The 12,662-nt window shown below is 45.9% G+C and overlaps 1 protein-coding gene across 3 annotated transcripts in view; it reads left to right on the forward strand.

Moving 5' to 3' along the window:
• Positions 1–12,662, forward strand: part of KIF16B (kinesin family member 16B) — a 275,553-nt gene that overhangs the window by 187,216 nt on the left and 75,675 nt on the right. For all 3 annotated transcript variants that reach the window (XM_060285362.1, XM_060285363.1, XM_030872530.2), the window contains one exon: positions 2,394–2,516. In XM_060285362.1, the coding sequence (XP_060141345.1) occupies positions 2,394–2,516 (123 nt within the window). The remainder of the gene's footprint in view (positions 1–2,393; positions 2,517–12,662) is intronic.

The following is a 12,662-nucleotide window of genomic DNA, read 5'->3' on the forward strand; positions in this document are numbered from 1 at the left end:
TTACCGGTTCTTGCTTAAAAGCCTGACAGCGGCAGCCCTTCTGCTGAGGTTGTTCTAAGCTCCTTTGCGCTTCCAGACACCACAGCTCTCCACTCCAACTCCACACACACACACGCGCACACACACACGCACGCGCTCGCACTGTAGCAGTGGAGTTCCCAGGTGATTGTGTCACATGTGGAAGAGAGGTTATGTTCCTACTTGAAAAATACAGTTACAAGCATGACATAGAAGGTTTCAGAGCTAAGGCAGCAGAGGACTGCATAGCCAAACCATGGGCTTTGAGGTCAGAGACATTTCTTAACATTAAATATGTTTGTTGAAAATAAATAAAAGCACTAGATTATTTCTCTGCCTTTTCACCTTCAAATAGATAAAAATATCCCATGTTTCGGGAGATGTCTACATTCATAGTAATTTGGAAATAGTACTCTTAGTGGATTGCAAGGTCTTTGGCAATACACGTATCGAGAAACTCTCTTTTTAGGGATTTCCGCTATGGTTTTTTGACACCAAGGACAGCTAAACAGGTGCACCACTGCAATAAAAGGAATGGTTCTTGTTTGGGGTAACCAGCCACGCAGTGAAAAAGTAAGATGCTCTAAAAGGCTTTGGTAATTTCATATCGTGCCAGTGTGTTTACACTGTCAGCTTGATGAGAGCCGCCACCTGAGGCAAGTCACGTGCCTCCATGTCATCCAGAGCCCTGAGCTTTCCCATGCGCAGCAAACCTGGACCATCCATGCTACCCCTGGCCGAGGATCCAAGGGTCCAGGACCCCTTTCTGCCTGAGGGAAAGGGAGCTTGTTGCCCCTGTTGTCTTTTTGGTCAAATCAGTGAGTTTAGTTGTATAACCATGGGTTTTCCGTCTTCTTAAATTCTGTATATGTTAGCTCAGTTTATCTCAGGTGGATGGACTTACTTTAAAATTTCATGAAAGGTACTGGGTGAGGTAAGTCAGGCAGAGAAAGACAAATATGCTATCACTTATATGTGGAATCTAAAAAATAATACCGATGAATCTATATACAAGACAGAAACAGACTCATAGACAGAGAAAGCAAACTTACGGTTACCAAAGGGGAAAATGGGCGGGGGGACAAATTGGGAGTTTGGGATTATCAGCTATACACCACTATATATAAAATAGATAAACAATAAGGATTTACTGCATACACAGGGAACTATATTCAATATCTTGTAATAACCTACAGTGGAAAAGAGTATGAAAAAATATTTATAACTGAATCACTTTGCGCTACACCTGAAACTGACACAACATTGTAAATCAATTATACCCCCATTAAAAGTTTTAAAAAATAAATTGATAAATAAATGTCACACTAGCAGTATAGTGGTGATGCATGTGGGCTCTCTCGGTTAGCCTGAGTTCGAATCCTGACTCTACCACTTACCTCTAAGTTACCTAAACTCTTAAAATTTACCTAGGCTCTGAGTCCTGGGACTCTTCATCTGATAAATTGGGTTCATAATGGTTCCTGCCTCCTGGGGGGGGTCATGAGGATTAAACAAAACGATGCACATAAACTGTTCAGCACATTCTGGGTAATAGTATGTATTCAATAAACGCTAACTACAATTATGATGCTAACTATAAATATGATTTTAATTATTTTATTACTGTTACTGCTTCAAAAACACATCTTCTTATGTTTCGTAAAGCCCTCCGTTAGTGTTAATGATAAGGATTGTTCAGAGATTTCCTTCCCTTTACACTCAGGAGAATTCCCTTCTAATTTTTTTTAATGCCTATTCCTCAAGCCCCTCCGTCTTCCCACCATCCAGACCGTAGACATTTGTCAGAGCCCAGTTGATTATTAATCAGATGGAACCTAAAGGAAACACTGGGGATTCATTTTAATTGTGGTTGAAAGAGCTTTCCACACTACACTGCCTTATAAAAATGCCTGGAAGTTAAAAATGAAGTGCATTTGAATAAAATCTCCAGCTTTAGAGCTTTACGTACAGCAGTCTGGTAGTCTGTGAAGAAAAAAGAAGTTGTTCAGTGATCAAGACTTTTCAGAAAAGAATCTGGTTTATACCAGACTTTTTTTTTAGAGTCAGGATATGTAGTCTGTCCTTTTTTTCACTTGTTCTTATAAATTGGAAGGAACATCAAAGCCAAACAACATTTGGAAGTGCTTTCGCCCTACCTTTTTAGAATGGTATCCCTAAAGAAATGGTCTTTTGTCATGAGAGAGACTTAGCGTTTCTCTTTCAAAGGAAACCATCATTTTTCTAAGTAAACTCTACTGGTCTGATGCTCTTTTCTTTGCTTGAAACGCGTTTCCTCCGCCTGGCCGGGCGGGGTATTTGCAGTGCAGTGATCTTGGTCTCTCTCTTTGTTCTCCCATCTGATGTGCCTTTGATAGCGGATGGTGTCTCGCTCTTTGGGAGCAAATCCAGACAACCTGAAGGACCCCATCAAAATTAGTATTCCACGCTATGTCCTCTGCGGCCAAGGGAAGGATGAGCACTTCGAGTTTGAGGTCAAGGTAAGTGTCCCTTGTTTACTCTTCTGGGGGACGGAGGCTCGAGGCTCTGCAGTGCTGTCTTTTCTCTAAATGGAGCTAAAGCTACATATGAACGTGTTGTTTTGTACGATACTGGTCATGCCCTTCTTTAAACCAGTATGTGAAAGTCTAGGCTGGAGCACATGGAGGGAAGTTATCCCATAGAAGGTAGTGGTGGCTGGGGAGTCCGGCTGACATGGAAGTTGCTGTCACCTACCAGCCCCACAGGTAAGGCCACCAGCCACCCCAAATTGCCCAGGATTTTCCTGCTTTCGGCACTGACAGTTCCACACCTCGGGAACCCGTTTGGTGCCAGGCAAACCAGGACAGTTGGTCACCCTACCATGGGCTTAGGTTCAGTTCTTTAATCTATAAAAGTGGGAACAATAATATTTATGTCACAGGGATATTAAGTGCATATAAAGTGCTGACTCCAGTGTTTGGTAGATAATAAAGGATACATTATAGCTGTTGCTGTTATTTCTACTGCTATTTTCATTGTTTTTGTTTCTGTTGTTCGTAATTAGGAAGCTTTCCTAATCTGTTTACACATTATTTGATTTATACAGCTTTTCAGGAAGAGATGTGCCTGTTTCCTTACCTCATACTTCCCCAAATACTTCCCCTTCATCTTATTTCTAATTGACTTCCATTGACTCATAACACTTCATTAAATACTGCTGGCCGCCATCCCCTCCTCGAGGAATTGATGGTTAATCACACTTCTTCATTTTCGAGGGTAGGCGAGGGTGTTGTATGATGTTCACTACGGTCCCCAGTATCTGTCTGCCGGGGGGCATTCCTAGAGGTGCTTTTGGTCAGATAAACGCCAGAATCTGGGTGTTGAGTTCTTCAGACTCGGATTCTACTTTGCTGAGTGACCCAAAGTCTTTACCTTCTCTGAGCTTCAGTCCCCTCATTGGTAAGGTGAGGAAATTGGGCCTCACCAGTGGTTTCCAGATTTCTTTTTCGCTGAACAGTTTGGTCAGGGAGTCTCGTAGGAGGAAGAACACTGTAGAAGCAGCTAAGCGTGAGCTGCTTGCTGTGGGGGAGGGAGGGCGGAGGGATCCTGAAGCCAGCCCCCCCCCGCCGCGCCCCCGCTGCTTCCCCACTTCCTGGCTGCACCTCAGAGGAGCCCCTGGGCTCGGGGGGATCCCTCCCCTTAGGCACAGGCGCTCCTTTTCAGTCTTCCTGGAGAAACAGTGCAAATAACTTTCCTGATTAATCAAGGTTTTAGATTCTTATTTCTGCCTACTGAGCTCCCCCCCCCATTTTTTTTTTTAACAAAACGTGCACATTAATTTATATCTTTGAGGTTTCTGTTGAGAAGACATGATTCCTGTGTGCTAGTGTTGGTGGTTGAATTTGGCCAGATTCTGCGATTTCTTATTAAAATGTTGCACCATGTCTGTGATCCAGTGCTTCTGCTCCTCCTGACCTAATGCCTGATTCCTGCTCAGTTTCTTTCGTCAGCCATTTGAAACTGTGTGTGTGGAGAGTTCCATTTATACATATTGAGAGACAGTTTCCTAAGGCGTGTTTGTATTATTTCCATATTTTTAAATTAGAGGATAAAGACTGGCTTTCACCAGTTCAGAATTTGAATTCTTCAAAACATAGAACTCACAGCACTGGAGGACATGCAGTGATTTTAGTTGGTACATAGAATTTCCATAGATAAATGTATTAATAAAGTATGACTATTAAATCGATTTCATGCATAGAACTTAAGTCATGAATAAAGAAGATACTTAATTTTTTTTAACTGAGTTGATTTAAATAAAAGTTGCAAGCAAATTATAGACCTGGCCGTATGCCGATCTGGCTAAAATTGTGAAGATGCAACCGTAAAGGCAAGTTAGAGAAACCACATATGGGAACTGTCTGGCACCTTTCAGAATCTAGGCTGGCCCTCACTGAACTGATCGAAGCCCTGTCTGAGAGCATGTCATTGTTCCGCTTCCTTCTGTTCTCATCCCAGGTGTTGCCATCATTAGCACCAGGAATCGACTGTCAGCATTTGCCTGGAGAATTCCCGCTTCTCCGAGTAGGAAGGGCCGCCCTGTGCATTTACAGGGAGGAGGGCTGATGGTCTCACATTCCCGTGGCGGGTGGAGCACCCCGTCAACAGAGCATCAGGGCCCAGTACTAGAAACTTCATTAAATACTGCTGGCCGCCAGAAACCCTGGGAATATACTGTCCCGCCCTTAACAAAATAGACAAAAGTAGCCAGGCTCCAGCAGAAGTGTAGCTGTCTGAAAAGTGCTGGGGGAGTGTTACTCCTCCAGGTGACCTCACTGTGCCTCATCTGTGAAATGGGGCTGAGGAAAGCCGCAGGCTGGGTTGGCTTGAGGACTGTGGGAGCTTTTGTATGTGAAGTGCTTGGAGCAGTGCCGGCCACATCCTAAGTGCCGCGTAAGGTGTCGGGAATGAGGGAGATTTTACCCTTGGAATCCCCTTCATGACGTTCAATGTGCTACTGTGTCTTTATGAGGATTTGGGGTTTTGTTTTGTCTTCTTCTTCGCTTTTTGGTTGTTTATTTCCTCTTAGTGTTCTGAATTTAAAATGGACTATGCCAGCCTTTTCCTTCCATCACTTTATTTCATGCACACGCAATGTTTTCTAGAACAAGTAGTCACACTTAGGGTCATACTTTGGCTGCTACTGAATTCTCTTGGTGAGCCAATGGCTTTAAGAAGAGGAAGGTAAAAAGTATTATTTTTAGAAAAGTCTGTTCTGTTAGTCCCAGATCTTCTTTGAAGGAAAATATGATGATAAGGTATATAGATATTTTATATCTGCCTCATTTAAGGCGCTGAGCTGACTCGGCCACACGCAGGTCCTGTTGGGTGTAAGTCCCCAGTGACTGAGGTAACAGGTCCCCAGGAGGACGCTGGCTTGTGGAGGGGTGGCAGCCCCAGAGCGCTGTCTCTCAGCTTTTTCCCTCACCCTTCGTGTTCCCTCTGCCTCCTGCCCTTCCCTACCCACCCTGCTTTAGATAGAATTGATTAGTTATTTAGATCATTCCTTCTTCCTGTCCAATTTCATTTTAATCCCCAACCTGGTAGCTCCAGTCCTCCAGTCCGGTCTGTTCATTGCCAGATGAAGCAGTCATGATCCTTGTTAAAGGGATGCTCGAGGTAGGCTGCAGGGAAGGGGGTCTGGGGGGAGAGAGGGAGAGAAGAGTGGTTCCCAAAGGCATGTCTTCTGATCCCCAATGAGTCCTGAGGAGGTTTCCATCACTGGGCTTTAAAATGAGAAAAATAGAGGTTTTAATTATAGAGGACTGTCTTTTATATCTTCTCTATTTGGGGGATTAAAAACAACTTTCTTTTGTGAACTAACTGTGAGAATGGGTAAGTGTAAGCTTTTTGGGTTTGGGTCATATTTAATTTTTTAAATCGACTTCATTGAGACATAGTTTACATCCAGTGACATACACACATTTTAAGTACAGTCTGATGAGTTTTGACATATGTGTACACCCCTGTAACCAGCACCCCAATCAAGATTTACGAACTTTTCAGTCATCCCGGAAAGTTTCTCCAGCACTGATCTGCTCTCTCTAACTACAGATTACGTGGATCTGTTCTGGCGTGTGGTGGGGATGGGATCAGGTGGCATTTACCCTCCTGGGTCTGGCTGCTTCCACTCCACATGCCTTTTGGAGATTCATCCATGTAGTTAAGTGTAACAGTAATTTGTTTCTTTTTATCGCTAAACAGCCTCCACTGTGTGGACACATCACAGTTTGTGGGTTGGTGTCTGTTTCGATGTTTGCTTCTGACAATACGGAAAGCTGTCATCTCAGTGTCACCTCCCCCTTTATTGACCCTGAAGGACTCATGTGAGAACCCCTGGGTCAGGGTATCTGTTCCTGTTGTTACCCTTGCAGTTATACCTGCCAGTGTCTCCCAGTAGCACAGCCTTCTGGAACTGTATACGCATTTATGTTGAGAGAGGTGCATCCCACCAGCTGATGTCAGAGACAAACAGAAGAGCTGAAGGTGTGCAGGCTGGCTCCTCTTGGAAAAGAGCACGTTCTGTGCTGACTGTGGTTGAATGTGGCCTGCTGGTCAGCAGAACATACCTGCACAGTCCGTGCTAGCGCGGAGCTATAGGCGTCACAAGTAATAACTCCACCTGGACCACAACAGTCATCTTCAAACTCCTGCTTCCACTGCTTTTCAGTGAATGATACGTGAAATCAATTACCCTGCGTTATACTTGCCATCCTCAGTTAGCTAGGACCAGACTGGGTAGAGTTTAATTTTTAAATTGCATTTCAGCATGACACAAAATCTGTGCTTATGGCTAACAGAGGCTGTCATACTCTGATGTCATAGAAATAAGCTGATGTCTCCAGCATAGTTTTAAATCTCCTACCTTTTAACTTACATGTTAAAATGATAATATAAAGAAATAACCTAATGCTGGTAATTTTTTTTTAATGTTTTGTTTCCTGAGAGTTTTCATCCCTCTAAAACCGGAAGTAATCTTCACAGGAGATTGTCTTCCTGTCTCCTTTGGCGAGTGTTGACATGTACGCCAGTGCCACGCGCCCCCCGCCCCCCAGCCACCCCGTTACCCGGTTTACTCCCGTCACAGCCACAGTCCCATTTTCTTCTCTTGGTCGTTGTCGTGTTTATCGCCGGTCTTTCCCGTAGGTGTCAGCTCCATGGGCCCTCGTCAGCCTGTGCAGCCGTGAGGCCCCAGCCCTTACACGGGCCGGGCTGGGAATGGGCCCCCGTACAGATGACTGTGATGTGACCCACACAAGGCTGGCCACAGGTGTTGTCATGAGGCAGAGCCTGTTTGGGGCTTCAGGGGTTATGTGGCTGGGTGTCCTTTGTAATCAGCCCCTCGGGGGCCCCTCGTGCTCCATCTCTGTCGGCAGGTTCATCACTGATTCGCCCTCCCTTCCTCATCTGGGCCCCCGGGTACTCTTCAGCCGCTGCTCCTGGAAGCCCATGTGGTAGTGTCGTCTCCTGTAAGGAGGCTGCTGGCACCTCGTATTGTTCAGGAGAGGACAGGTCCCCACCTTCTGTCACGTGGCTGCAGGAGCTCAGCCTTGTGTCCACTCGCAGACCAAAGGGATGCGAGACTCCACGCTCTACCTGGAACACACGACGCCCAAAAAGCAAGCAGCCCGTGCTAGCGTGCTCATCAGGCCCTTGCTGAAGGCACCGCGGTGACAGGCTCCTCCTGTCCCCGCGCGCCTGCTCACGTTCTCTAAGTCCTGGTCAGTGGCCTGAGGAGGAGAAGGAGAGGCAGAGGAAACAGGAGAACGGATGACAGCGGAGAAGTCTAACCTCAGGGAACACGCCCAGCGCAGACCTGTAGACCCTGCGGGTAATCCCTGAGCACCCGGGCGGTGGTAGGCGTTTTCTTTTTGAGTTTTTAGCTCTGTGAGTCCTGCCTCCTAATTTCCGTCCGTTGCGTCCCAGAGCCCGGGAGAGGTTTAGCCCTGAGAGCTCTCCCATCTGCCGGGTCCTGCCTCGAAAGAAGAGACCCTGAAGGTGAGATGGGATAGTGGTAGAACCTCAGCGCGGCCGAGGTTCAAGTTGGAATCTTGCCTTTGCATCTGAAGGACCACGTGCAGGGACCCGGGGACCAGGGCCGAGAAACCGTGGAACAGCATTGACTCCCAGCGGCAGGAGCACACTGGCGGTGGGTCATGTGCTTTGTTTGGCCTGAACAGACTTTAAAACGTTTCGAGTGAGTTGTCAACACTTCAGACTTGGGAAATCTGACGTGGAAATCCAGATTCCCCAAGTTGCGTAAAACGTTTTACACTGACATCTATCAGGCACCTTCTTCGTCCCAGGCACTTTGCCAGACCCTTCCGCAAGCGTGGAAGATGTACCAAAATGGGGATACTATCTACAGTTAATGAACGAGGAAATTATGAGTGACTCGCCCAGGGCCACGCAGCTACTAAGTAGATCCAGGTACCAGATGTCCCTGGAATCTAAGTCCTCTGAGCCATCCCGGTTCCCTCGCCTACTCATCTTACTGTACCTTCTAAATATCACTACTTTATGCACCTTTTGGAAGTTGAGGCCCTAGTGTTGCCCTAGACAAAGTGGCCATTTCCAAATCCTCACTTGTTTTCAAGTGTTGCTGTTATTTTTGTGTGTGCTTTAACTTTGATCTTGAATTCTGGTCAAGTCACAGGCACTTCATATAAATTGGCGCTATTAACGTTTTGACAAACCTGGAGAATTTGATGGTGGATAGACCTGCCAGGAAGCATAAGGAGGAAATGTCCAGAAAATGTGCAGTTTGGGAGCTGAAGAAATCACATTTATAGTCAGGGAAATGTCTTTTTATTTGGCAGAACAGAAATAAGAGCCATTTCAGTCTATTAGATAAACTATGCACACACATACATCTTTTAGAAACATTCCCAACTTGATAGGATATAAATGTTGAGAAGGATTTGTGTGTTGGCGTCTGAATCTCTGCTTATTAGTAACTGATGGATGTTCTCCCGCGTGTGCATTAGCAGAGCTGAGACAAATGGAGGCTTGCGTGAGCTGTGGTCCATCTAGATTCAAATACTCAGTTTGTGGACCATTTTCAAACATAAATATCAAGTGGAAGAAATAACCTTAAAAGAATCATATTTTATCCTAAGGTTTTATTTTTTCTTTAAGCACTCTACCCATCTCTTTGAGAATGTTGTCTTTCGCTAAAAAAATAAGAAAAAACAACTTTCACTTCCCCTATTTTAACACAAAACAACTCATCTTTTATATTGCTGTTACTTGGGCAGTTCTTTATCTTCACAGAGGTAATGCTGCAGACATGAGAAATGGTGAAGAGGAAATGAGACTGAATCACAAGCATAGAAGAAAAGCAGTCATCACCTTGTGATCCTCCCTTGGATTTCCATTTCAAGTTTGTTTTTCCGCTATAAGAATATATTAATATTTCCTTTCCTTCATTTCAGAATTCTGGGAGTTTTACATCTCTTCCTAGAGTAAAATTTGTTTCAAAAGAAATCACAAAATGGTTTGAACTCCCCTTTTTGCAGTTGCTGCCCACAGGTACCCTGGCCTTTCAATATGTGTAATAAAAGGGCTTTTTAAGGAACGTGATCGCGGTGCAGGAGTTACCAGGTACTGAGTACCCCAGCACTCTGCTCGTTGCTTCACGTTTTTTAGTACAGCTGTAGGTTAGGTGTCATGAGCTCATTTTACAGATGAAGAAACTGAGGCTGGAGGAGTTGCATAATTTAGCCAAAGTCACACAGCTAAGTGGTGAGTGGGCTAAAGTGAGGATCCAGGGCTGTCTTAATCCAGAGCTTTACATGATTGCGTTCTCCAACGATGACTGGTAGAGAGTTTGCATTCCGTGCTTTGCCTCTGGGTATCTGAGTAATTTGCTGGGAAATTGCTTAGGCTGTCATTCTCCCAAGTTCTCACAATTTTAAGGTAGAATAATACCCCAGTTCCTCTCCTGTTTTACCAAGGTGTTAGGGGGAGGAAGAAGTATTCCTTAGTAATGACCTTAGATTTGAAAGGCATCCATCTTACCAGAATATTCGGGTCTTGGTACATTCTTTCAAGTTTACCTTCAAATTACCATATAAAACTAAGTATACTAAAATAAATGGTATTGTTCCTATTTTGAAGGTACTGAGATTGAAGCATAAAGAAGCCATTCTCTCTAGTTATTGCAGAAGGCTGAGATTTGGGCCAGCTAGAAAGCCCCATTTGATTTTGCATCACTTCCTGTTATGCGGAGGGTGCCGTAACCAGCAGTCAGCCGCCAGGCTCCTGTCTGCGTGGTGCACTGGATTCAGACCAGGTTCAGGAGCCAGAGACTCCAAGGCACCTTGTTGGTGACGCATCTACACAGAGGATGTCTGGGGCATTTCCTAGATAATAAGGCTGAATAAGCTTATACCTCCTTGGCTTTGTGAACCCCGTAACCACGCTTCCACATTACCAGCAGGTGGGGACGGATCTAGGGTTGGACCTTAGACTCCCCTCTCCCTGCATCTCCTCCTGCCAGGGTCCGTCTTCTTCCCACAGGTGCCATGGAGACGGGTTTTCTGTAGTTGGTGGAGCTCTAGTTCAAGTTCACAGAGCCCAGTACAGTGGAGGAGATGCAAGCGTGGCTCAGGAGCTCGTGACATGGTTGGAGGACACAGTTCAAATGGCAGCTGTCTCCTCGCCTCCAGTACCCGGGATGGTTGCTGACACAGTGTCTTTTCCTTTGTGTCCACTTGGCCACAGAGCTCAGCACTCCTTTGGGTTCCCCAGAAAGAAAACATTGCTGTAGTTTCCTAGGGAACCAGAGAAGGAAATACATTGCACATCTCAGAGCAAATAACTGAAAATACCCCCTTAGACAATTATGTTCTCCCCAAAGCACCAGTGTCCCCCACCCCGCTTCCTAGATGTCCCCTGGGAACTCCAGCTGCTGCCCCCCTGCTAAGGGTAGTGGTGGGGTGTCACCTCCAGCCCCCTTCCTTGGCCTGTATCCCCACGCCTGCCTGCGTACGCAGGGGACCATGACGTTCAGAAGCAAAAAGTTCTTCAGTTAATAGGACCCACCCTGTAAAGGCAGTTCAGAGACCACTGCTTGTTTCTTGATGTGTTTTTTTCAGGAGTTTTTTCCACACACCTACCCGCACTCATTCTTACCCCCAAATTGTTTATCACTAAGTCAAGACTCCTCTCTTCCAAAGGAATCTGGTAAATGACATTTTCTTTGTTTTACAATTCTTTACCCTCTCCCTGTCTCCTCTAACGCCTACTGTCCAAAAACTTTAAACCTTTACAGGTAAATCAGAAAAGACCTGAAATGCAAAACATTCTGCTGCCCACGTTTCAGGCCGGAAAGGGAATGAGAAGATAGCAGGGGAGAGTTTACTGAAGAGGCCCTGGGCTCCGCTATCTTTATTATTCATTCACTTATTACTTAACAAGTATTTATTTGGTACCTGTAACATTTTTTTAAAGACCATACTAAGAAGTATCAAGATATTGAGGAACAGAAGAGGTGCGTAAGCTGTTCACATACTCTGGGGTCGGTGAAGTGGGGGAGAGAAACACGCAGAAAATAGAACAGTGCGGAGCGAAGGGGGTCATGTTGGGCACCCGGGAAGACTTCAGGTTTTGGTGGGAGTGAGAGAGGGCATTCTAGGCAGCAGGACACCGGGACAGGCCCGCGGGTAGACGGGTACAGATGATGCTTTGGTAACAGGAAGTAGTACCACTTGAGGCCAGCCCCGGGGAGGAGCTCCTTTCTGGTAGAAGCAGGGGAGGACGATGAAGTGAAGCTGAAGCCGTCTTGAAGGGAGGGGGGAAGAATGCGGTAGCAGCGTCATTCTGAGATGGGCTGAGAGGCTGCTCCGGCGTTGGGTGTGGGCGACCTTAACATCTCAGTAAAACAGCATTGTCCGTGAGGATTGAAAACCTAGAGCGTGTGGAAATACTCATCACAGAACATGTAATTTAGAAGGATTTCCATGTAGGAGTGGCCCTGCAGAGTTAAAATAGCGTACATTTAGTGTCAGTGCGTCCTGCCTTCCTGGGGGGGGGTAATGAGGGCGGTCTGCAGCAGTTCCGGGTAGCTCACAGGACAGAAGGGGGTTATTCCGACGGGGTCCCACCAGAAGGTCTAGGGAGCTAGGGAGCTTGAGGCGGGAAGAGTGAGCTGGAATCCAGCCTGAGCCCTCGGTGAGTGATCAGAAGAAAAGAGGGGCTGGGAGACGGAGAGAGGTTAGAGCATCACGCTGGAGACAGACATCGGATGCAGCACACTTGGTGTGGGCATCCCCGTCAGAAATCTGAGAGCGCTGGGCTGTCTGTCCTCAGAAAGACTGGGCCGTCCTAGAGGTGGACCAGAGCGAGGGGTACTGGGCGGCGAGCTGTGATTAATGGGCTGCTGGCCTCTCCTCCCACCTCCTGGGTAGCTCTATTTGCAGCATTTGTCTGAAGAGATTTTAATGAAATCTGATGTATTAATGCTTGCTGTTTATCCAGATTGAAATATTTGTTATATATTCATATTTCCTCAAGCATGTTCGTAGTTATGTTACTGCACAAGACTGTATTTTGCAGAAATCTGGCAAAACTTGTTTTAGTATATATTAGGGTGGTATTAGACC

This window comes from Globicephala melas, chromosome 15, assembly GCF_963455315.2.
Source record: "Globicephala melas chromosome 15, mGloMel1.2, whole genome shotgun sequence".
In the NCBI taxonomy this organism is placed as follows: Eukaryota; Metazoa; Chordata; class Mammalia; order Artiodactyla; family Delphinidae; genus Globicephala; species Globicephala melas.